Here is a 27,072-nt window from a genome sequence, read left to right as displayed (position 1 = left end):
CCGAGCGATCAATTAACTTTCTCCTTGCCGAAAATAACTCCCTCGTGACCTTGACCTAAACTGGTTCGCTTGGTAAGAAGAGCTGCGGGAGCAAAATGATCGAACATAAAATCAGATGATTGATTTATCTTTGCTTTCCCTTCGTGCTTGCTGGAATATTAAATGATCATGTGGTATCACTGACTGTGAATGTGATTATCATAACTTAAATGGACGTCGAGCGGGTCTATATTTAAATGTAATCGATGCTGTTAGCCACTAGTGGAGGAGAATAAATCGTCTATTTTTGCATCTTTGAACAGGAAAAATTATCAGTAACTTAGCGATAAATCACTGTTAAATTTTTTTTCTGAATGTCGCAGATTTTTCAATCGATAATGTTGTTTAAAATAACTCACAATTAACCCTCGAAAGATAATAATATTTTAATGTGCGTAAAAAGATAATCAAGCATCAAATTGGCGCTTGACTTTTAAGTAATCAAAATAGAAGTTTTTATTTAAAGATTATTGAAGAATGATCATTATGTTGTTAACACATCGATAAATAACAGATACTAAAATTTAAATTCCAATAATTCTTCATTGATTCAGAAAAAAAAACAAGAAAAAACGACGCACTGTCAGTAAAAGTGGGCCATATTGCTGTTGCGAGGAGTCAAATAAACGTAGGCTGTCTTTCCAGGGTTAAGAAATGAAATTGAATTGACATCATGACAATTTTTAAAAAGATACAATAAAAAGAAAAGAAAAAGAGACAAAATTAGGATGTAGAAAGAATATTAGGGAAAAACTTGAAAACTAATTGATTTGTTATTGAGATGCATTTAAACAGGATTGAAGACTCTCCCAGCTGGTCTCGAGGTACGATGCTGTCCTAACAAGCCAGTCATCTCAGGTTCGAGTCTCGGCTCGGGAGAGACTGTTAGTGTCAGTAGGATCGTAGCGCTAGCTCCGCAATTGTCCTGTACACTTAAAAGTTGGCTGCGAAGTCTGTGTATAATAAACAGAAGGTCGAGTTCCGATACGGAATGTAGCACCAGGGTTGCTTTTTTAAACAGGATTGAACTAAATTCTCATTTAGGCAACATTTCAGACTATTAACTATCAGTTTAAGAGAAATGAGTTACAGCTAATTATGCTCTATAATGGTTTCCTAACAAAACTGATTAGACTGATACGTGTCACGCTTGACGGTTTCACTTCAAGCGACAGAGTAGCCGGTGAAATATCGGACGCTTTATTACCGTGCTGGATCGAAATCCGTACACCTAAGCACATGATAATGTTCGACGGTCAATATAAAATCAAGAAATCACATATTGCTTTAAACTGACATGTTTAGTTATAGGTCTACATATATTTTATTGCTATTTTCCAGTAAAATGATTAAAATCACTCCGAAACTCGAAAAAATCATGTTTAAATAGAACATGTTTTGAATCGAAATCCGTACACAGTTTTTGTCTGAATCAAAACCCGTACACTTTTGAATCGAAATCCGCACACACGCGATATAGACTGAATCAAAGTCCATACAACAATAAATCAAACTCCGTATAGATGAAGAAGTACAAAAATGAACATCTTTTATTTATAATTTATCTTTAAATTACCGAATAAGTATAGGAGGTATGAGGATCAACTGGCTCCTAAAGTTTCACACGGTTTTCTAATTTTTGATATCAGCTGAAATAGTGCAATTTTCGTAGCGTTTCGTAGTAACCGGAACGCCGGAACCTCTCGAAGCTTCCCGGTACGACTCTCCCTTGCGCACCTCAGTCACAGATCGTTTAAAATTGTTTGCGTATATTTATACTTGTTTTCTTCCATTATATGCTGAAAACAAGAAGAAAGTTCAACAATATAAGCATGATACACACGCTGTACGGATTTCGATTCAAGCAAATAACAAGAATCAAAATCCGTACGGCACAGTTTTTGTTGAATAAATACAACTTACACTATTTATTAGACAATATACAGCTCGAAAATGACAAAGACTTACCTTTTCCATCAATTTTAAAAAGATTCACAGTGTAAAACACTTATATCCCACTTGAAAATCGTTTTTATCTGAAGAACGTTTCCTTAGTAAATTCTCTAACGATACAACGAAATGACAACTGAAACCGATACACGATTGATTTTTCATTTTTAATATTTTTATTTCATGGCCTACTGGCGCGTAGTTACCCGTATAGCGGTGGAAGAGGGCTTTGGGCCTATCAAAAGGAAAGCTGCGAGAATAGGGCTCATCATGAATTCTGCCAAAGCGAAGAAGATTCACCTTCGTGTTCTATAACGGCCCGTAGACGCTTTTCGACGTTTTTGCGTAGCATTGCAGGAATTTTGTTGGACTTTCTACTAGAGTTGTGACACCACCCGCGAGCTGAGAACCGGCTTCATAGTATTGGGAAAGATGCATCAACGCATGATGGGGTGGCAGCCGATCAACGCAAGGATTCGCAAGTTTAGGATAAAGGGCCGGTTTTTCAGCTACAGCATTATCAACGTGTGCTGCCCACATGAGGGGAGACTCGACGACGAGAAGAAAGCGTTTTTCGCGCAGCTGCAGCGGGTCTACGGTAGCACGCCGTGTCGAATGATAACGGCCATCGGTGCGTGAACTTTGCAGCTTACCGTGCTATGGTAGTCCGAAGTATTTTCTCCCCCGCAAAGATATCCACATCATCCTGACCAACAGACAGAAAATCAAATCGACCACGGTCTAATCGACGGAAGGTTCTTCTCCGACATCATCAACATTCGCCCCTATCGCAGTGCTAATATAGATTCGGACCACTACCTGATCGCATGCGCAGCTCAAAACTCTCGACGATGTATATTATGCATCAAGTTGAAAATTGGAGTTGTCGACTAGCGACATTCGATTTTACTCTTTTACCGTACATTATACGTAACGTCGGAAGTAGTGCGCTGTATAGCGCATCTGATTTGCTATACAGCGCATTACTTCCGACGTTAGTTATAAAGAACGGTATGAGAGAAAAATCGAATGTCGCTAGTCGACAACTCCAATTTTCAACTTAATGAATAATAACACCTGCCGAAGTCGAACGCCGCGACAAAATATCGAGCGTAACACCGGGAATTCGTGCAGCAGCTGGAGGCAGTATTACACACGGAAGAGTAGCTTGGTGAAGGTACCCTTGAAGATTGCTGGAGGAGCATCCGAATCGCCATAGGTACCACTAATGTAGCGCTACTAGATACAAGGACTCCGAATCATAGAAATGACTGGTTTGACGGTGAATGCCAACAGTTGGTCGAGGAGAAGAATGCTGCAACACCGTACGAGAGCGAACGAGGAACGATACCCATGGGCATGGAACGGTCAAAGCTCAGTCCTCCAAAGAAAGAAGCGCCAACATCAAGATCGACGGGCTGTAACAAGCTAACGAAACTCGAAAGTTCTACAAGAAGCTGAACAGCTCCCGCAAAGGTTACGTGCCGCAAGCCAATATGTGCAGAAGCCTGGACGGCAACCTCCTTACGGACGAGTGCGAGGTGATCGAAAGATGGAAGCAGCACTTTGATGAGCATCTGAACGGCAATGCAGTAGAATACGAGGACAGTGTCGCAATTGGTCTTGACAAACGAGCAGAAAACAACGAAAATCCAGCCCCCGATCTTTTGGAGGTAGAGGAGGAGAGTGGCCGGCTGAAAACAATAAAGTTGCTGGATTGGACAAACTTCCCAGCGAGCTGTTGAAATACGGTGGAGGAACACTTGCTAGACCCATGCACTGGGTCCTTTTCAAGATTTGGGAGGAGCAACGACTCCCGTAGGAGGAGTGGCTGAAAGGTATCGTGTGTCCCATGTACAAAAGGGCGACAAGCTGGAGTGCTGCAATTTCCGGGCATTCACTCTGCTGAACGCTTCCTACGAGACTACGGATTTCCGGACAAACTAACGCGATTGGTCAAAGTGATAATAGATCGAGATAGATAGATGTGATGAAATTGAGGTGGTCGACAAGTTCGTGTATCTGGGCTCACTGGTAACTGCTGACAACGATACCAGCAGAGATATTCATTGGCGCATCATAACAGGAAATCGTGCATACTTTGGTCTCCGGAAGACGCTCCAATTGAGTAGAATTGAGCGGGAGCCTAGTGTGGTTGGTAACGTCTCCGCTAACCACGCTCGACGCCTGGGTTCGAATCCCACCACCGACATAGGTGTCGATGGTTGTGGGGTGGCGTGATCCACTCACAACCAACCAAACTGGTCTAGATTCAATCTTAGCCGGCACCGGGAGATTTTTTGAGGCGAAAAATCTCTGGGATCACGCCTTCCATCGCATGAGAAAGTAAAGCCGTTGGCGCCGGTCCGTTAATAAACAGGTCGTAAGTTAGGGTCCTGGGTGGAGTCGCCTCCCTTGGCGTCGGTGATAGGCACAACAACAGTGGCGGAGCTAGACCGACGAAAAATAAGCGAGAATAAAAAAAAATGAGTATAATTCGCCGCCGCACCAACTTGAACATCTACAGGACACTGATCAGACCGGCAGTCCTCTATGGCCATGAGATATAGACTATTCCTGTAGCGGTCTTCGGTCTTCGAGCGAAAAGTGTTGCATCAGTTGATTCAGTTTATTATTTTGTACAAATTTAGCGTTTTTTTGAGGAACTGAGAATGTTTTCTGTAACAAGAAATATGAAGATCAGAATGACGGTTTTTGAAATTATTCCACATTTAAAAATTATACAATTGAATTAAAAAAGGTGAAATTCAAAAACTTATCACAACCCTTTTAGAGTCATAAGCAATATTATTTCTTGCACATTTCAGTCATTGAGAGCTTATCTTTATATGATTCGGTTGAATGGAAAATTGAATCCCTCGGTATTTCAATCATAGATGACGGAAGAAGCCATAAAAAGAATCATTAAATCTGTATGTGTGACGTCAAAGACACGAAATTAAGAACTCTAGATCACAAAATATCGCTAGGAGTAACATGGATTTTGATTTCGAATAAGTTTTAGTGTGTCACAACCATCATACTGATTTAGAATGATGATTGCTGAGAGCACGAGACATATTTAGGCGCCTTTTTTATACAAACTATAAGCTGCTCCTGTTGTAGATTTGAAATCAATAATTTTTATAGAGATTCAATTTGAGTCTAAAATCCCAACAACAAAAAATATAATGACAATCGAATGTTGGTCTTCCTCAATCAGATAATAGTTTTATGAACATCTTGTTCCTGATCACTCGCGTACATATGACACAACTAATAATTAGGTGTTATGGAAATTCAGTTTACTTCCAGCTCTAACACCGAAACATGTATCATAGCCTCCATCTTGAAATGGTGTGAGGTAATTCCTATGCTCTACAGCTTAATGTAATATCGTGGTCATCTAACGGAAAATTAAAAACAAATTAGTCGAGGAATTTGACATTTGCAACCAAACACTTACGCAAACCAATCTCATGTACCGTTTTGTGACAACCATGTTCATCTTACAACGACAAAAAAAAAAATCTGTCGCTTTCCATCGGCTGCCAATCAAACACGATTTATCGCCAGAGATTAAAAAAAAAAGAGAGAGAAAGAGACCCGGTATGACAGAGATAGCAATCGGTTTCGAAAGAAAGTCGTATTTCTGCTCTATCAAAACATTCGATGCAAATTTTGTCTCCTCCACCGTTGGCGCTTACACGGTGTTGCAGGGTATTTCCGATGGCGTACGACCCTGTCCCACACCTTTTGCTAGTCGCACTCGAAGGGGGCCGGAGCTTGGGTCTCGCGCATGCAGTTTACCATCGCTCAGACGCGAACGATCAACTAACCAGTGTGCACACGCGATTTTGCGCTCCACACGCGTGGATAGTAAACATCTTTATGAGTAGTTCCTTCGGAAACTCGTTTAGGCCGTGCAAAACTTCAACCGGTATTGCTCGCTTAACCTAAATGTGTCATCTTCGATAATCTGAGCGCATCACTCATTCACTCCAATCGGGCGCTGCGCAAGGTCTTTGATCTGCACTAGTAACGGTGTCGCAAGTGTCACGGTTCCGGTTAAGTCAGTGTTGTCGCGTGTGTTGAGTAATAGGCGCCTTCAGCGTATGTCGGTGCTGACAAAAGGGACCGCAAGGGGTGCTACTAACGCTAACGCGTAAATGAAAGTGAAGAGAAAATTGCCATGAGATAATACCTTGCGACAGACGACAACGACGGCGACGACAAAAACACGGCGTCATCGAGCTTTCGCAGAAAGTGAATTTATTTTAGGGTGTTTTCATAAACCGCGCGCCGGAGAAGGAAAATTACTGAAGGCGCGGCGCGAAGGTATGAGTGCAACCTGTGGGACACGCAAAATGAGGTTAACCAGCTGGTTAACGGTGCTAGCATTGCAGCTGTTGGTACATGTCGATGGAATTTACGTGGTGGAAAAAGGTGGACGCAAATCCTTGGTCAAGCTCAGTCCCGCACAGTGGACCGAACCGGACGAGAATGGACTGTGGTCCTCGCTGTTGGAAGAGTACACGCTGGGGTAAGAAACGCTGCTTTTGTTTGCGTATGTTAATCTGGTACATTATAGGGTCAGCTTTAGAGATAAAATGAGGCGTTAAATTATCAATCAGGGTATCGGCTCTATTTTGGTCAGGTTTGTCTAATTATGAAGAACCATCATACAAGAAATTAATGCTCTAGGACATTATTCACCCTCCGGACGATAATAGGTAAAACCTGACGAAAATAGTGCCGATACCCTATTCATCAGAAAAAAAAAAGATTTTGAATTTCATTTTAATATATTCAATATTGACCAAATAGTTCGAATGTTTTTGTAGCTTTCCAATTTTGTTTTGAATACATTTTGATATTAACATTACATTGATACTACGTGGGACTGGTCGGACCCATACACTCCTATTTGTTTGCTCATTTTTTTCCGTCAAGGTCATAGCAATTACTATAACAACGATTTCCAAGCTGGGGTTTGCTCACCGTTGTCTCTCAGAGATGGCACAGAGCTTTTAACGATGTAACGTATCAAACATTTTTCTCTCGGAAATTTAGTGACCGATTTCAATAAAACCTAAATTAATCCACCTAGCGGTCAGACCCAGCCTTTCTCATTCAAACTTTTATTTGTAAAATTAGATTTACATGAACGTTTCAATCCAAAAAATGTATATTCACTCTTTAGGTTCTAAAATATTGATGTTGTAATCTATACATATAAAAATGTAGTCCGGTCTGTCTGTCTGTTTGATCACATGTTTCTGCACAAATTTCTGCACATCTCGCGAACTAATCAACTAAATGGAACCATATTTGGCAGGTGAATGTTTTTAGTGGTAACAAACATGTTCCATAATCGACCTCAGGCAACATTTTGGATTGTAAGATGGCAAATTCCGGATTCTGGAAAACAGCCAAAAATGGACTATTTCCACCCAATATAATAATATCCGGATAAAGAAAGATACACAGGAGCTAAATTCGACCACAGATACAAATTTGAATTCTGAGATGGCGACTTCCGGTTTCGGAAAAAACAGCGGCAAACGACCAAATACCACCCAATATGGGTATTTTCGGAATCGTAATGATGCACTGGAACCACAAATCGACTTCAGACACCATTATGAATTGTAGGATGGCAACTTGTGTTTTCTGGAAAGAGCCAAAGATGGCCGATTTCCGTCTAACATGAGTATCTCCGAATCTTTAATGATACACAACAGCTGAAATCGACCACAGACCCCATTTTAGAATCTAGGTTGGCGACTTCCGGTTCCTGGGAAACAGCGGAAAATGATCGAATTACACCCAATATGGGTGTTTCTTCAACCAGAATGACGCTCAGAGGCCAGAAATTATTTTAAATACCATTTTGAAATCCAAGATGGCGACTTCTGGTTTGTGAAAAACAGCCTAAAATAACCAAATACCATCCAATATGAGTATCTCTGTAACCAGAATGATGCAATGAGCTAACAATTGACCTCAGGCACCATTTTGAATCGCTAAATGGTAACTTTTAGGAAACAGTCGAAAATGACCAAATAATACTCAACATGGATATTTCCGTAATCGAGATGATGCATAGAAACCAAACATTGACCCTTGACACCATTTTGAATTTAAAGACGACCACTGTTAGTTTCTGGAAAACAACCAAAATAACTAAATACCTCCCAATATGAGTATTTCCGGTGTCAGATTGATGCCAGAAAATTTGCTGAAAATGACCGAAATCATAAAGAATTAGGGCACCAAAAGCCAAAAGTCGAAGATTTTGTCATTTCGATAAAACCAATCATTTCAAACGATTTGTCTTTTGACTTTGATCATATCCTGTGGCCGATTCGTCGTGCATTTGCAGACTTTAAACACATCGCAAGGAATCAATGAATTTGGACCGTTCAAATAGTACAAAACTACATTTAAATTATGTTGAGACCACATATATCAATCAAAACAGGTATAGTTTTAAATAGCCTTTGAATTTCTTTTCTTTCCATAACTTTTGAGCCACATATCAAATTGTTATGTTATTTGTAAGTTTGAGAGATGACTCGTTCGTATGACACTAGATATGTTCAAATAAGTCATGTAATCTTTGAGATAATAGACTTTCGTTGTTTTATTAACAATTTAATACATAACGGTTGCTTAAGTTCGATTATAATCAAATGAAATGGGAACGTGTACGGCAGCCAAACTTTGAAACCACGTGTTCAATCATAATTCATCAGTTAACCCTTAACTAGCCCGCTCATCTGATAATAATATTCAAATCGGTTGTGTAGTTTCTGAGATAATGAAGTTTCGTGATTTTCACAAGTCGGCACATTTCAAATGAAGTTACAGTTCGATTACAGTAAAATTCAATAGGGTCTTCTGAGGCATCTAGACCATTCATTCGACACTAATTTCGTGGAAATCGGGTCGGCCATCTCTGAGAAAAGTGAGTGAGTCCAAGTAGTCTTCGGAATATGTTCCTTTGCATAGGTGGATTTCACATTTTTAAACATAACAGGCAAAGTAAAAGTCCGACTGCAAAACAAATCAATAGGGTCTCATAGGGCAATTAGACCTTCCATTTGACACTGATTTTATGAAAATCGGTACAGCCATCTCTGAGAAACGTGAGTGAGATAAAACAGTCTTCAGAACACGTTTTTTTTCATAACTTTTGAACCACAAGTTCAATCTTTATGAAATTCAAAACTTAAGGGTTTTCTAGGTAGCCCGTTCTTTTGACCAATTTTGTTCAAATCGGTTGTGTAGTTTCTGAGATATTGATGTTTCATGATTTTCACATTTTTTAACATAACCTCTAAACTTAAAATCCGATTACAATTAAATTCAATAGGGTCTTATGGGGCAACAAGACATGAAAATCGGTCCAGCCATCTCTGAGAAAAGTGAGTGAGAATAAAAATCTGCACATACACACACACACACACACATACACACACACACATACAAAAAATGCTCAGCTCGTCGAGCTGAGTCGAGTGATATATGTCATTCGGCCCTTTGGAGCACTTTTATACTTTCGGTTTTGCAATACCTTTCTAGGAGAAAGGCAAAACTATAGGCATTAATTCGAAAAGTAACTCAGTCTTAAGAGGAGATCGTTAAAACCAGCCTAGTCATTTCTGAGAAAATAAAGAAAGACAATGAGTATTATTTTTACAATTACATACGCACTCACAGGAAATAAAGAAACTAGAAAAACTTATTCTCATGTTTTATGACTCAACGTAGGCATCGTTTTCAAAGTGATTAAAGTGCCTTTCTAGGATAAAAACGGGTGAATGTATGTAAATGTATATTAGGGTGGGGAAAAATGATCGATTTTCCAGAACCAAGTTTTTTTGGTTCCTTTTGGGGTCCCAAACAATTCTAAACTTACCGGAAGTCGATTGGTTTTGTCTCCGCTTGGCGCATTGCTATTCAAATTTGTATGCAAATTTATATGGGAAAACCTACTTTTTTGCATTTACCTTTCTAGAGGGCTCAATAATGATCTAATAACTACATTATGTATAAGTATAGTATTTTAGATTCCTAACATTTTTGCAGAAGGCACTGAAGAGCTAGGATGTCCCTAAGAAGTGCTATGGTTGTTTAAAGTTGAGTATGTCGATTTAAATGCAGAAAATCTTGTTTTCTGCCAACATTACCAATGTACCGGCGCCAGTAGGATTCCCATCAGAAGTAACCTGTTGTAACGAGTTTATACATTCAGCTGGATCAAACAAACAAATTCAGGTCAATATTTTAGGCGTAGTTAGAATCTACAACGTGTTTCAGAGGTTACTTCTGATGGAAATCTGACTAACGTCGGTACGGTGGCAGTGTTGACAGAAAAAATGATTTGCTACATAAATTTCGGCATACTCAACTTTAAACAGCTCCAGTATTTTTTTGGGATACCCTAGCTCTTTGATGTCTTCGGCCAAGTTGTTAGGCATCAAAAAACCTACAATTTGAAGTCATTAAACCTATGGTTCGAGCCGCTTTGAGCTCTTTAGAATGGAAAATGCAAAAACGTTGGTTTTTCCATACAAATCTCCATATAAATTTGAAATGCAATGCGCCAAGCGGAGACTAAACCAATCGACTTCCGATAAATTTAGGGTTGTTTGGGGCCCCAAATAGAACAAAAAAACTTGGTTCTGGCTTTCTGTTATCAAGTTGCGTTTTTTTCCGTATAACGCTTCCCCACCCTAATGTATATAGGTCTGGCCAGATTAACCCTCTAGTGCCCAAATTAATTTTTAAAAGGACTTCGAAAAAATCATTATGAAGCTTCATAAACATTTTTCAAGTTCTTATTGTAGCTTTTTAGAGGTTCAACTGGAAACTGGCACTGGCCACTAGAGGGTTAATGCGGTCCGAATGTGACTTAGTGAACATATGACGGAGGGTTAAAAATGTTTTCACGGCTTCAATGCCGTACGGAGTGTTATTATGCGAAATTTACTTAAATACATTGAATAAAGAATACTTAGGAAATAAAATATATTTAATTACTAAGAAAATATATGTAACACTGGGGAACACAGGTCTGGCCCTAGAGCTCAAACTGGAAAAAAGAAAGATAAGGTAGCTTTTTAATTCTTCCTGTAAATTGTGGAGCCCCTAGCAGCCTCGAAAGTGCGTCAAGTCTTTGGAGACTTGAATAAAGTTTTTCCGTAAGCAAACGGAGAAACGATGGACCTAACGAGCAATCATTCTGCGGCCAAGGGGTCAAAATTCACAGGAATGGTTAAAAACTATCTTTCTAGATTTTCTAGTTTGAGCTCTAGGGATACTTTTTTCATCTTGTAGACCAATGTAATACCTACTTAAAATTTGGCTCGAGTGGTCATTTTAAACATGGAAGCTATCACAGAGTTTTATACTTTGAATAATTGAATATTAGCGTCTTTGGAACTACAGTGCTTTTTCGATTTGATCAACATTCGTTTTTATCACTACACGCAAAATTCACGATCGGTATTCTCACGCTGCTTCAAAAGAATTTTAAATCAAGACTAGTGGATTTCAGTTGTACGAAGTACTTCGAAAACATTATTCTTATATGTTCATTTTGTCCTTATTGCATAAGTATAATTTTATGAACTCAATTTATTTGCTCATATTTCTGGATAGGGCAACTAAGTATCATGTCTGTCCTAATTCATTTGTTTCATAATTTTGTGAAAAATGAATCGTAAAAGGAGTATTTCATTGAATTTGGAGCAGAATTTCCGTATTACAGCAGTTGAGAAAGCAGATCTACTCAAAGCTCAAATTACCGAGCAGTTTGATGTTCATAGAACGTCGATTTGAAAAGATTGAAATCTAGTGGTTCCGCAGTTACAAACTAACAAGCATTAGTCTCTCTTAAATCTTGCATGCATAATTGTCTCGAGAAATTTCGCGAAAATGCTATGGAAAAAATATTAAAAACCAGCTTCTTTTTTGCTATTTCGTTTGAATCTGAAATTTTTATTTCATTGAATTATGAAAGTGAATTATTTTACACAAAATATCATTTATTTAGATTGTATCCAACAAAAAAAGACGATGAACTTTGTTTTGACCGAGATAAAATCGAAAACGCCTTTTTTTTGTTCACACAACATTTATTTGACACGTCACATTACAAATTAATGTTTTACGGAGCCAATTAAATCTAATATCTTATAAGCTAAAGGCAAATTTTTTATCCTCGCTGCCGACTACAAGCTGTAAAATCGAAAAGACCCTGTATTGTAAAAGTCAATACCAGGAAAAAGCTTAAAAATTTGACGTAAAACCACTATAGTTTTATCGCTATCAGCAACGTTTTAGGGAGTGGCAGAAAAATATCGAATACTTCAATTATATGCTTTTGGGGCGCTAAAAAGTGCCATTTACATACATAAGTGGCAAGTTTACTCAATTTATCTTCATTTCTGGTTGCCATTCACCGATGACACGGGAGGATTCAAGTTATCTTGATATTTATGGCCATTTCCTCCCATTTTCAGCCTTTTTGACGTTACCAAAAACTCCTTAACAACCTCCGAGATAGACGGGTACTTAAGGGGTTATTAACCTTTTTAGTTTTCAAAAAATCGAATTTTTTTTTATTACATTATCTGGAACTACAACATCTTGATAACATTTTTGCAAATTTTCATAAAGATCAGAGCAATAGGGAGAAAGTTAGAGCGATTTGCAACACGCCTCGCTGCGGCCGCATAAGCTAAACTTGAAACTTTAGCGATTATCTCGGAATAGTGTTTTTCGAAAAATGACTGCCGTGATCCTGATTGCGGGAAAACTACTGAACCGATTTCCTTCATCTTTTTTTCTAATTTTCGTTATTGAATTCGCCGGTCCTTGAACGATCGCTTTTTGAAACATACAAACATGCATTTTTCAGCGCTCAAAACGTGCATTTTTTAGGAAAAACGTTCCCGTTTGCACTGAAAACAAAATACTCATAAAAGCGATCGTTCAAGGACACGGCACACTTCTATACTAATGAAATAATATGAGTTTTTTTAATTCAGTTGACCCGCTGAGTTTCTATCAGGATCACCGCAAGTCTCTGCGAAAAAAAAAGCGTTTCGGGGAAACGGCCATTACTCCAGTAGTAATTGGTATATCTCAAAATCAAACGTATTTTTTGTTGTTGATAAACTGTACTTTCAGAAAATTACCACTTTAATGCAATAAAAATGATGCTTTGCACTTAAAAATAAGTTCAAACTTCCCTCATTTTTCTCGACCAAAAAGGTATAAAACCCCTTAAGCACCAATATGCGCAGCACGACCTATCGAAAATTGAAACCCGGCACGAGATGAACGCGACTTTGTCTTTTCTTTCTTTGCCACAGTTAGACCCAATTCCTAACGTCCATATGGTACTGTCTTAGCAATGAAAATGGAGGTGAAATTTCTGCATGCTACCTTTTATATCAGGGTTTTGGTGGTGGTGGAAAAGCAGTTTGAAAGACTATGAAATGGAAAGGAAAGTAAAACATTTTCGGTAGCTGTACCGGTCGTGATCAAAAAACGAATACTAAGAAGAAATAACAAAAATTCAATTATTTAATTTTGGGCGCTGAAAAGCGTCATTGGTGTTTCGTTGTATTTACAGCGGCAAGTTTGATTATTTTTTCGTCGTTCCGGATTGCCACCTGCCCTTTGACCCTAGATGATTCCAGTCCTCTTGTCATTTCTGAACACACACTGCAAGCAAGCACATATAACAAGTAAACACACGCTACCAGCGCACGCATAACTATTAACAGTGGACAAACGGCTAAAAGCGAACGTGTCAGATCAGGACAGAATCACTAATTTGTCTGGACATGTTTACAGACATGTGTACTACAGACATGTCTGTTTGACCAGGGATCCAAAATCTAGCGCTAGAATATAAGTGATCTAAAATCATTAGTGCGGTCCACCCACGGGAATGGCATCGCTGTCAGCTACCATACATTTGACGCGTTACCAACATCACTGGCACCCGAAAAATGGGCAGTTTACCCTTATCTTATGTTGATTCGGGCAAACCGGCTAAATGTTGACTTCAATTATTAATAGCATATCAGACAGTTTTGAACAATTTCTTAAGGTTTCCACATGGTTTATGATATTCTAAGTGATATTTAGTACATTAATTGTGTCCCAGAGCAAAGTGAAGCAAATTGTGACAGCAGAAAACGAAGTTTTGGGACAAACGGTACAGAAATAGATGTTCGTAACGCTTGAAGGCTACCATACCATTCCCTTGGGTCCACCGATATTTGCTGTTGATCCGCCCGCTATTGAAGGCTGTGATGAAGCAAATAGGTCTTGCAGCCAGCGTTAACAGATCGATTTCATCGCAATCTAATAAAAGAAACAAAAATTGAAAAATATTCGGCGGTCGTGGGACAAAAGATTTTACCCCTGAGGTCCGCAACATTTGAAATGAAAGAATTGCAAAATGTAAAGAGTTGAAGATCATCTTTTTTTCTGTTTTAAAATAGCTTAAATTCGATAAAATCTGGATTATACCAAAAACCATACAAAATGTATCTGAAATCGCTGCCTGCACTGCCGTGAGATGACTAAGTGACGTAAGTGCCACTTTCTCGAATATGAGTTTTTCATGCCAATTTGTTCATTATTCCTATCTTTTGGTATCTTCCTTTTCGTTGTTACTTATTCGTACGTTGCATAAAATCAAAAAAACAAAGTGACGTTGGCACACATTTCCATACAAAAGTGACGAAGAATTATTTCGTTTTTGGGCCGTACTGAAAAACTGTTCACTCGGATCTACGTCACAATGTCATCTCACGGCAGTGCTGCACTGTGATTTGCCACAGCTCTGCTTGCTTGCTGCTGATCGTTCCAGATATATTTTCTTGCTACAGTGATCGAATAGGTAATGCAGACTAAATTTCTGCATGCTAGCTTTTATACGTGACTACTGAGAGTTATACATTCGGTATGCGCGTCGTTATGCATTCGAGCGAGCAAAATGATAACAACAAATTGTTTACAAAGTCTAATCGTTTGAATACTTTAGTGTCGGCTGTGAAAGGTCGCTCGGTTTGATTTAGAAACTCCATGTTATTTGATAATTTTTCAATAGTGTATCAAAAAACCTTTTGTTGACGTTTGACTAACGTCTATATCGAAGTTAGGCGCCTGAATTTGAAAATCTAGTAATTCAACCAGAGAAAACCAGGGAAAAGTTTTTGGTTTGGACAGGTTTTGAGCGCAGTCATTTTTTTTCAGGCCCTAACTATATTTGTAATCATCAATACCATCCCAAAATGACATTTTTCAATAGCTTTTCAAAAATGAGTCGTGTTCTAAAAAATTAAGCCAACAGCACAAGATGGCATCTTTTGCCTATAGAAATGTCATTCCAGCCAAATCAAAAATGACAGTTGAAAAAGATAATAAAACTAGGACATTTTTTGTGGAACTGCTCAGTTGATATTAACAACACGATACACTTTTCGAGTATGACAATAGACACAAAAAATTTGGTGGAAGTCACGGTAAACCATTGTAAAAGTAAAACCTGCCGGTTTCGACTGTGCATAATTTCCGGTAAACCTTAACAATAATTCCCCAGGGAAGTATAAGGCGGACTAATGTAATGGGCAGCATATGACTTTCAAAATCATGGTTCAAGGTTTGGCTATCAATCAAGATATTTATGTACCAGAACGAATGTTTGAATTAAAATTTTGATTCCATTTCTTCAAAAACACCGTGCTGAAGAATGGTATGTGTTTTGGCCAGACTTTGCTGAATAACCATTCGATCCCATTAGTATCCAACATAAGGTATGTAACCTATTTCAAGCAACTCTTAAAGCCTCTTGTGTATTGAGACGCAATACTCTAAATATGTAACAAATATGTTCACCCCAACCTATTTTAAGCAGTTTATTTTGCATCATACGAATGGTGACTGATTGGCTGCAATTTTGGTTAATTCAATCAATGTTTTTACAAAGATTTTGCGTGTTGATCGGTATCTTATATATTCGTAAGACAGCCAGTAAATCAGAGTTTTAGTTCTCGTTATTGAAACTGTCGATATGGTTATTGATATATAAGCCGTTACTTTCGATATATATCGAAATTCGGGAGTTTGAGGCCCGTTTTCTTCGACTGATCAAATTAGGCACCACTGCTGAAGCTGTTCATTATCCTACGTAACAAAACTAGTTGCGAATTATACGATGTCATAAATAACGCTGTTGATAAGTTCACACTAAAAACTGGGCTTGAATTCGAATCTTGCCCTAATTTTTTTTTGAATATGTTAAATCTGTTAAAATTTTAAAATTTTCTTGCAAAAATCCAACTTCATGAAAAAGTTGAAGAAAACCCGGCAGACATCTCCGATGTATTTGCAGACTTTTCTCAGCAAAATTATATAACTTTCTCAGAATCAGATCGTGACTATACATTCTTCACCAACTTTCCTGAGTTTTCCAACTATTTCAACACTGAACATGTCTGCGCACACGAAATTGAAGATACTCTAGAAGATTTGAATGCGTCAGCTGAAGACCTAACCTTCCAGTTGATCTCGAGTTACGATGCCGGCCTAACAAGTCAGTCGTCATAGGTTCGAGTCTCAGCTCGGGAGAGACTGTTAGTGTCAGTTGTATCGTAGCGCCAGCCCCGCAATTGTGTCCTGTACATCAAACAGTTGGCTGCGAAGTCTGTGTATAACAAACAGAAGGTCAAGCTTTGCTTTGCGTCCAAAGGTCCGGGACCAGACGGAATTCTGCCAACATTTATGAAACATTCAGCTGAAGACCTAACTTCCCCACTCCAAAGGTAGACTTTCGAAACCTATTCAGGTAACCTCAGGAGTTCCTCAAGGCTCTCACTTGGGGCATCTACTTTTTATATTATTTGCAAACGACATTTCCTCTATTCTGAAACATGTAAAAACCCTTATTTATAGCGACGATATAAAACTTTTCATTGAAATTAAAAACGATAATGATGTAAACATTTTTCTTTACGAGATAAAAAAGCCTTCTTCAGCTAAACGTAAAAACATGTAGTTTGATGGATTTTGGTAGTAGAAGAAACATACTAAACATTAGTTTTTTTTTTGGAAAATCAGACAGTGTTAGAATTAGACCGAAAAAGGTAAAATTTGAAAAATCCGCATGTGTTTGTTAAATTGCGATTTCTGTGTAAAAAAAATCGGTAAAAAAATGTATCATGTAAAAATGGCTCTCCGAGACTCATCCAAGAAGAAGATGCGTTATCGCTGGTATCCTGAAAAGGCTACGCCGGAAACATCTATAGATCTATAGATCTTTCTCATTTTTTTTTATAATAATTAATGTATCTCCATGAGAAGATTCTTGTTGTCACTCGGTAGAATTAAAAGAAACGACTATATCACGACTTAGTAGAGCATGAGCATGAGCATGATTGACCGCCCGCGGTTGCTACTCCGTTATTGCCAGATCAGCTGTAATTACACAGAGAACCAACAGATGATGCTTGGGACTAACATTCATCTTCAATGTGTAAAAACTGGTGACCTTAATCTTTATATTAGGCAATACCAGCGCCGGCCGCATCCGAATGCAGGTCAAAAAAGGAGTGTGTATAGGAATATGTTGACATGATACTCGCTTTATTGGAAGCCGAGAACACCTCTGCACTTCCACGAGAAATCACTGGGATGTTGGAGAAAAGGTTAAGGTTTGCAGCAGGTTTCGTTTTGGTAAACGATGCGCTGAGTTCGAGTACCGGGTTCATAATAATAAATATCGCACGTACGAGTTCATTATACCTTCTACGGAAGTCATAACGCGATCAATATGTTAGATGAAGTAACACCGCAAAAATAAAGCGCACGCGAGGATACCGGACCTATGACTCAATCAAGACCGACTCAAATATTTGAACAACTGTTTATGCAGTTATTATGCAACTACCGAAACGTATCTCCCATTGATTGATCTCAGCTGACTACACAATGTTACGAAAGCTACAAGAGTTGAGTCCACGTTAACGCCTCGCGACTCCTATCACTTCTTCGTGAAGTGACCCTATTTATATCGAAAATTATAACATGGTTATAACCAATCTGTAGAAAATACGACCTCATGAAAGGTATCGACGCGAAGTCTCTAGATATTCGGTCACCCGGGCATCTGGCTTTGAGCCTAACAGGTCGACTAACGACGTTTCTTTTATACTGTTCGTCTGTTCTAAAAAAGCGATTTTTTGATTTGAGACCGATTTAAAGCAGTAATAAACTAAAGAGTGTTGTAGGGTCACGCACAGGTAAGTGTGGTACATCCTAGTGAAACGCAAAATGGTATACCACACTAAGTGGACGATTCGAACTAAGATATCATAAAACTCTCCCGGGCCGGAGACGCGTTTTACCAAACATTATGCACGACCGCTCAATCCCCTACTACCGACGGAGACGCTCGGGAGCACGATATTTCACGCCGATTCTCTATTAGCTGTCGATGTGAGTGTTGCCTATCAAATAGAAAAATTGGCAAAGTTTCATGCATCCAAAGCCCCAATAATTTGAAAAATGCAGATACGCAGATTGATCAAAATATATATCTTAAGTTTGTTGACAAAATGCCGAACTAGTCATTATTGGGACATAGTATGCAAAAACCTCTGCTCAAAAACTAGACAAATCGAAAAAATTGAATTATAAGATTTCGACTTCGACTAGCAACAATGCACCATACTCTGAATTCCACAAACCACACCAGTACTCTCTGGGTGACGAGTTCAAGTAATGTTACGCGTTATGTTGGCTCATTATTAAGCTGAGCAATAGGGACCTTTTTGTCAAACGACATGCGTAAAAGCATAAGTAATGTCGAACTCGTCTCCGCGGCACGTTCACACCCGGACTACAGTTTTGTCCTGTACTTTTTTTTCACTTTCCGGACTATACTTTTTCTGTATCCGACTACACACTTTATCCTGGACTACACCCGAAAGAAACAGGGTGCAGTCTCAAAACACTAATAACAAAAACAAATGCTCTCAAATGCCGTACGAAAAATATGACAACTGAGTGTAGCGTCGCTTGCGTGTTCGTTTTCGTGCTGTAAAGTGTAGTCCAGAACGGTGTAGCACAGCTGCGGAAACGAGCTTGACACACCATTACAGTATTCCTGAACCCTTTACAAAATGCCAGAACAATTATTATTCATTTCACCGTTTTGGATCTGCGCCTATAAAAATTTAGCATATTTAACAAAACTTAGCTATGGCGTAAAAATAATTATTCAAAAGCTAGTGAAGTCATAAATAGAAAAGGAATGACAATGGATATTAAAACATAGTCATCAGATATATTTCAGTTCGGAAATTCAAGACAATTTTAACATTATGAAATATCGCAAAATAGATAAACAGCAATCGTCTGGTACACCTTTTCATGCGGTGCATAAATGAATGACAGAACAGTACGAAAATACTACGCTGTGGTAGCTACACATGAAAGATGAATTCGCCATTAAATGATGTACAAATTCATCGCTAAAAAATCATACTGTACTGCACACACTACAACACGAAATATATATATAAAAAAAAAACTATTTGATTCTTGTCGGTGAAAACTACTACCTTCGAGTCATTTATAAATGAACAAACATGTCTGTAAATGTATGCACTTATCTTAGCCATTGAATCAGCTTTCAGCAAACCAAACATGACTCCCTCTCCGCTCGCACGCAAACAAGTATAGGCAACTTGTTTCTATGGTTACAACTGCCGCTCTCTCAGTTTCTGCCTCACAGCAGATCGTGCCGTCGGCGGAGAATAAGCTTGCACACTACCGTATCAAAGGAAAGTCACCAACACAACACTGCGCTTTAAAAGCAGCCATTTGCTAGGCGACAAATTGTGAAAAAAACGGCAATAAAACTTTAAATTTCCAGACCGTTTTACTTCCAAATCACTTTTAAAACACTGTTATAACACTCGAAACACTTTTACCCACAATTACCACACGATATTCACAATTTTTCGTGCTATATACCACAATAAAACGCGATCACCACGGACACAATAAATAAAGCGTCTACACACGTCGCCAGCGATGTCAGCTCCCTCCAATTACTCATAACAGAAATGATTATATACAAACAAGGATGGAAAAATCGTATCGCATAACAATCATTCGGTTATCATTTCTGAACGTACTATTCCTAAGCTTCCAATCCCAGCAAACCATCGCTATTAAAAATTCTACCTACATTCTCACGCATGCAAGAGACAACTTAGAGCAAAGAAAAATCGACTATATCACGACTTAGTAGAGGGTATTAAGAATGCTTTCAATAACGTTTACAATGATCACATATTAACTAATCGAAAGGTAGTGTCATCAATCAGTAAAATTTCGGAACCACACGAGGCGAGCGGCTAGTTACTTGTCTGACCAATTTTGGTATTGCAGATGGCAATTTGGTTGGATTTTGGACGAGTAGCTCGTCTGTCACCAGCCAAGCTTCACTCGCGTTCCCTAGTACAACATTTTGCTCGCCTCGCCCTCTGTTATAGGAGCCATAATATCGTCGTTTGAAAATCGTCCAAACAACGATAAATGTTCCTAAAAAAGTCATCAAGAGGTTGATGAAAAGTCTTGTAAAGCTGTTTCAATAAACAAAATTAAAAAACGCTAAAATTCACAAAAATTTCTGAAATATTATTGGTTATAATATGTCAAAAGCTTGTTTTGAACGTTTACGTTTTTTGTTCGTCAGCAAGGCTGTGCGAAATTTCGAGGTTTCCGAAACTGAACGAAATTTTTCGACATTCTTCAAAAAATGACAACAATGTAGGATTTTTCTGTAAATTTGATTCATATGTGTAAAGAAGGTTTAGAGATATTTTGAGTTTAATTAAGTGGAAAATGTTATAAAAAATCCGGAAATCAAGAAAAATATGGTTAAGTCTAGATTTTTTTAAACTTCTTAGGGCCTAAAGTTTTGAAGCATTTTCGGACATTAATTAGAGTTTATAACAACAAAAAAATTGGTTCAGAAATCATAAGTTGTTACTATTCATTGAAAAAATGTGTGCTTAATTTCGATAAACTTCGTTTAATTTCGAGAAACTCGAGGTTTCGCGAAATTTCGCACACCCTTAGTCAGCATATAATAATTTGTTCCAAGAATTTTCGATGAAAAACTTGTAAACCATACCAGCAATTTAGAAAAAGGTTGATTTTAGATATTTTTATTTCAGCAAGATTTTGATTATCTCTGAACTGTTCCATAAAATGCATTTAGACGTTAAAAGGAAGGTCTTAGCAACTTTCTCACATTCTATTTCACATAGAAAGTAGTGCTCTACCTCTCTTAGAATTTTTTTACGTAGCCCTTATCTACCTAGTAATACTAACAGCATTTAAAGGTTTGTCAAGGAGCAAGGGAGGGAAACTCTCAAAAAGTATGAAATTCCGAGTTGATGAACAGTCGCTTCGAAGAATCGAAAATCTACAATATTCTCTAATCCTAGATCTTTAGTTTTTTCTACATGAAGTGTTGGAATAGTCGCGGGCTATAGGAATGTCAAACAACATTATCCGATCGTCCTTTGCATCAGGCCCGTAGCTAGCATAGGGGCTAGGGGGGGCTTAGCCCCCCCGCGTTTTCATTGCCGCTAGCGAATTTTTTATAACTCGTATAAATAAAGCGAATACTTTACCTATTCACATATTCTAGATTAGCTTTTGAATATTTAAGCTAAATGTATCACTTTTAAATTACTTCTTTAATAAAAAATCGTCAGTGAAATTTCTGTGCCCCACCACGCAAAGCGGCTCTGCTTTGCATGTTTATTATTTAACCAAGTTAAATACAGTACCTGTACCACCAAGTGGTGTTTGAGTTACCTTCTTGCTAAACGCCTTTATCTTGCAGATTCAACACATCGTCCCGCAGCGCTCGAGTGATGCAAGCCACCGCCGCTGCTGTGGCCGTCGGTCAAACCCATCAATACATACCGACGTCCAGTTTTTACATCAACAAACGAATCGGTGAAGCTGTCGAAATGGGATCACCCATCGGAAAGGTTATTGGACCTTCAGGTTATGCTGAAAATCAGCTCAACAGCGGTCCCAGCGGGCAAGGTTCGTTCACGCCAATGCGTCAGAGTTTTGGCGGTGCAACTCCTACAGAGATGCTTGCGTCACCTCGCGAGGTCTCTGAAACGGACCTTTATTTGCTGGGAGCGATTGAGAAGCTAGTCTATCGAGTGGATTACATGGAGAATAGACTGCGAAGAGCCGAGCAAATTATCTACTATTTAATGGCTGGAAATAATCAGAAAATAGGTTTGATTGGTATTAAATTGGATATTAAATATTTACTCACCTTTGAATATATTCAGATTCATGCCCGGATAACTTCACCAGAGTGCACGACATTTGCTACCTATTTGGAGTCGATCGTGGATTGAACTGGAAATCGGCCAGTACGATGTGCAAATCCTATGGCGGCCATTTGGCGGAGTTTGAAACTGGTATAGAATTTCAGGATGTTGTAGCCTACATATTGAACAATCAACTGAACCGGGGCAAAGAGTACTGGTTGGGTGGTTTGAATCCGGGACTGCTCTGGATTTGGACTCAGTCCGCCAAACCGGTTAATCCCAACACGAATCTAACTTCGATCACATCAAGCAGCCAAGGGTCTGGGAGTGCCAGTAAGGTGGATTTTTCGAAAAAAGAAGATTCTAAAATTGTCAACAACCCCGCTCAGCCCTCAAAGCAAACGGGACCCACACTGGAGATAACAGGTACAGGACGATGCCTAAAGCTGACGTATAACAGCGCACTTTATACGTACGGGTACACCGGACAGGATTGCTCCGCGAGGTTCAACTACATTTGTGAACTTAGAAGTAAATCTCTGGATAATGAGATTTCCCGTATTGCGAAACAGCTGAAGTTAGATTAGTTGATGAGAAGTAAGGTTAGTTTATAGGTTCGTACAATACACGATAATTTATTGAAACTTGTTTAAGAGAGTGTGCGATGAGATAATAAAGTTTATTTAACAATCTCCATTATGAAACATCTGAAGCATCCTAGGATGCCGAAAACCGCCAGTCCTAGTGTTGACAGGTACAGAACACGATCCGTTGGGCCTCCCTTGAGCCACACGGGAAGGCCATCTTTAGCTTGAAATTTCGCTTGCTTTTCTTTGATTCGCTGGTAGCCGGGGTGAATGTTATTTCCGGGTGTTGCTGCAGATTTGCACTCCGGTTCCACTGGTTTGGGACATTTCTTTGCAAAAAATAAACGCTTTTGCAGAACCGTAATCGGTGTACGCGTTGTCAATCCTGGACGGAGAAAACTTACCAAGAGGGACATTTTTTCGTTTAGCTGCTGATATTTGCTGTCAATTGTAGTTGAATCAGACTACTTCGATTAGTAAGTACGGTAAGCACAAACAGATTTGTGGAAGGACAAATCATGAACCAGAACATTTCAGATAGATTTAGAATAGAACAACAAAAGCCAGTTATTGTTTTTCATTCTGTATTAGGCACATCCATTATATGAATATTTTTATTGATTATTTTGAATAACTTTGTTTTTTTTTTCTGCATTTTAATAGTACTAAGACGCTGTCTGATGATTCACAATCAATCTGGCATTCGTCTGCTGCAATGTTAAATATATATCAATATATATTTATGCGTACAAACCAAAATTAATTTCGGCAGACTTTTAATTAAATTTCTTTTTTTTTTGTTTAAAGCGTTAAAAAAACACAAGCTAATAACATTGTAAAGCACTTTTTTTACAAGTGCCAAGCAGTTGTTTTATGGTGACTATATAAAACATAAACAAATTTGAAATAAATTCCGAGCAAAAGAAAACATTTTTCACTTTCCAGTTACTTTTAAACGCCTATGATGTATATATAAAATCAACACTTAAAAATTAATTTGCACTTTTTCGTTTTGTTTCCTGCTAACTGTGAACGCATTATGAACCTCAATCTTGCTCGACATTCAGGAAAACACTGCAACAACACATGTTCACGAAGGAAACACAATATTTTTACGCTATATTCTTGCCTGTTCGGATCTAGACGAATTCCTAGCTCACGCAACCATGATCGGTTCTGTTGTATGAAAAATAACATTCAGTCGTTACAATATATATATAATAATTTGTCAGAACTTGTTTAGGTCGCACAGAAACCTACGGATTAGAGGGTTGTATAATTTGTGGACCTGCTTAGCTCTCTTCGATACAAATGATAATAGATTTTCTGGCCCAGTCGGCAGGCAGCATTGTCCATCGGGAGTAATGCTCTAAGTTCAGTTAAAACTTGTTCAGTGGTCAATCACGTGTTCAGTTTGCTTAACTATCTAGTAAAAAATTTGGTCCAACTTCTGTGACGCAGAAAAATCCACCGGCCAAGGTTGTAAAACGCGGTTGCTGTGTAGTACGGTTGTTTTTGTTGGTAAATCTTAACAAGTGTTAAGATTTAAACGTTGTATACTCTTTTCTCCTCCGAAAGTCGCCATTCACTCAGCAGGATATCAAAAGTATAGATTGTGGAACAATACGGGCATGTTGGCACGACAAATATACATTCAATATAGTCAACTCTTATTGAAAGCTGATTGTTAATTTGAATATCTATAATCGTAAGCTACTTGACTTTCAAATTCCCCTTTTATTAGGGTAATCGCTCCTATATTCATCTCAGAACCTATATTCATCTCATCACGTCTTTTTGATCGATTTATCGTCAAGTTTTATTATATTTTCAACGTAAAACTTTCAACCACTTGACAAAATCGAGAAACAAATTACTTTGAAAAATTTCTAGAAATTTGACGGTAAATTGGACAAATGAGAGAAATAACATGAATATAGGATGTTGAGATGAATAATAGAACGATTACCCTATGACTTTGAGAAATGGTAAACAAAACATCCACTCGTGTTTGAATTTGCTTACAACTGTTTGTTCCAAGCATTTTTTTTTTTTTCAAAAAATTAGTATCGAGTATTTGATACTAAATAATATAGTTCAACACGATTGTCAGTTTGGTGATGGATGAAATAGGACGCCATTTTAAATTTTTGTTCGAAGGAATGAGTTTGGGGATATTTGACACACATGCTCATTTTAGTTTTTACAGAATTCACTTTATCATAGTGAAGAAAGACAAAAATAGCTGAAAAAATCAAGACCAAGCTTCCTTTCTCCAAAATCGATTAATCATACTTTTTAGGTCGTTACAGCTCTCAAACTAAAATAGCGAATTTATTTATACCACGGGGTTAGTGCCAACTTTCGGGTGGAATAAAAAAACGATTTCGATCTACGATCTAAAGCCTTGCGTTGGTGTGCGTGAGATGCGATGTGCGATGTAAATATAATGCTGTCAAAATGCTTCTTCCGTATATCCGTACATTTATCAACTACGTTGATGCTTAATGGACCGATAGGTCTTAGCTATAAACAAGGAGAGAGAAAAAAAACTACGTTGATGACAAAATTCGCCACCCGACTCCTGCTTGTTCTCGATGGCTTAGGGAACATACTTAAATGACGTAGCATTTTTTTCATGATTTTTAAGCCCCCCTCCCCCCTCGTGGCATTTGGTCACAGAACCTAAACCCCCCCCTGAAGAAAACGTAGCATCCGAATACCCCCCCCCCCTTCTCCGCTTCTGAAAAAACGTACAGAAATACGTGCAGTCAGGTTTTTTACGCGGTTTTTTATGCGCGGAATTTTTTACGAGGTTCTTTTTTACGCGGATTTTTGAATTAACGCGGTTTTTTACGCGATACCGCGATAATTCAAAAAATTTTTCGCGAATTTTCGAATTAACGTGGGTTCGAACCAGAAACGTTTAAGTGTTTATCTAGTATAAGACTTAGTCCAAAAAATACCCACCGCCCTCCGAAAGATCCGGAATGACCGTCAAAGAGGACAATTTTAAATACTAATGCGGTTTTTTACGCGGATTTTTGAATTAGCGCGTTTTTTTACGTGGATTTTCGAATTAACGCGGTTTTTTACGAGGTACGTAATAAAAATCTGACTGTAGTAACATACATACAAAAAATACTTAAAAAACGTGTCAAATTCAATTTATTCACAACTTGAGCGGGGGCCTAGTGTTGTTGGTAACGTCTCCGCCAACCACGCTCGACGCCTGGGTTCGAATCCCACCGCCGACATAGGTGTCGATGGTTGTGGGGTGGCGTGATCCACTCACAACCAACCCATCTGGTCTAGATTCAATCCTAACCGACACCGGGAGATTTTCTGAGGCGAAAAATCTCTGGGATCACGCCTTCCATCGCATGAGGAAGTAAAGCCGTTGGCGCCGGTCCGTTAATAAACGGGTCGTGAGTTAGGGACCTGGGTGTGGAGTCGCCTCCCTGGGCGTCGGTAATTGGCCACAACAGTGGCGGAACTAGACCGACGGAAAATAAGCGAGAATAAAAAAAAATTATTTACAACTTATAGACTCGTGACTGCATCTTCTGCTTCGAAGGGCTTGTGTTTTGGTACAAGGAGTAAAGGTGTTTGAACAACTTAGTATGATCCATGTCTGTAGAAAACACAGAAACTATTCCGGAAATGAAACGAGTATCATGTAATTTTCACTATTAAAAGCCACAAAAAAGCAACGATTTTTGTATTCAAAACAGATTGTGTGTTTGGAAATCCAAGTGATTGTTTATGTAGTAGAGCTTTTAGAAGAATTCAGAATGCCACAGATAAAAACATTTCGACAGTTCTCGCTACAATACTTTGTGCAATGTTTTAGTGTATTTTTAGAATACATTTTTCCTGCAAAAAAATCAGTCTTTAAAAAAAATGCTACGTCGACTTTACTACAAGGGGGGAGGGGGGCCCCTTGTCACAGCTTGTCTCAAAATGAAGATATCCCCCCTCCCCCCATAAATGCTACGTCATTCAAGTATGGTCCCTTACTGAAAATTGTGATTGAAGCACTTTCGAACTCGAAATCGGAATTCAAATCTAAATCCGATTCCATTAGT

The 27,072-nt window shown here is 38.5% G+C and overlaps 1 protein-coding gene across 1 annotated transcript; it reads left to right on the top strand.

Moving 5' to 3' along the window:
- Positions 1-5,765: 5,765 nt before the first annotated feature.
- On the top strand, positions 5,766-23,090 carry LOC129731869 (uncharacterized). The gene is made up of 3 exons (XM_055692228.1): positions 5,766-6,532; positions 21,947-22,359; positions 22,416-23,090. Exons 1-3 carry the CDS (start codon positions 6,330-6,332, stop codon positions 22,982-22,984), a joined length of 1,185 nt encoding a protein of 394 aa, XP_055548203.1. The 5' UTR covers positions 5,766-6,329; the 3' UTR covers positions 22,985-23,090.
- Positions 23,091-27,072: the final 3,982 nt, after the last annotated feature.

Source organism: Wyeomyia smithii, chromosome 3 (genome assembly GCF_029784165.1).
Source record: "Wyeomyia smithii strain HCP4-BCI-WySm-NY-G18 chromosome 3, ASM2978416v1, whole genome shotgun sequence".
In the NCBI taxonomy this organism is placed as follows: Eukaryota; Metazoa; Arthropoda; class Insecta; order Diptera; family Culicidae; genus Wyeomyia; species Wyeomyia smithii.
The sequence above is the reverse complement of the archived record's forward strand: the minus strand, read 5'-3'. Positions and strand labels throughout refer to the sequence as shown.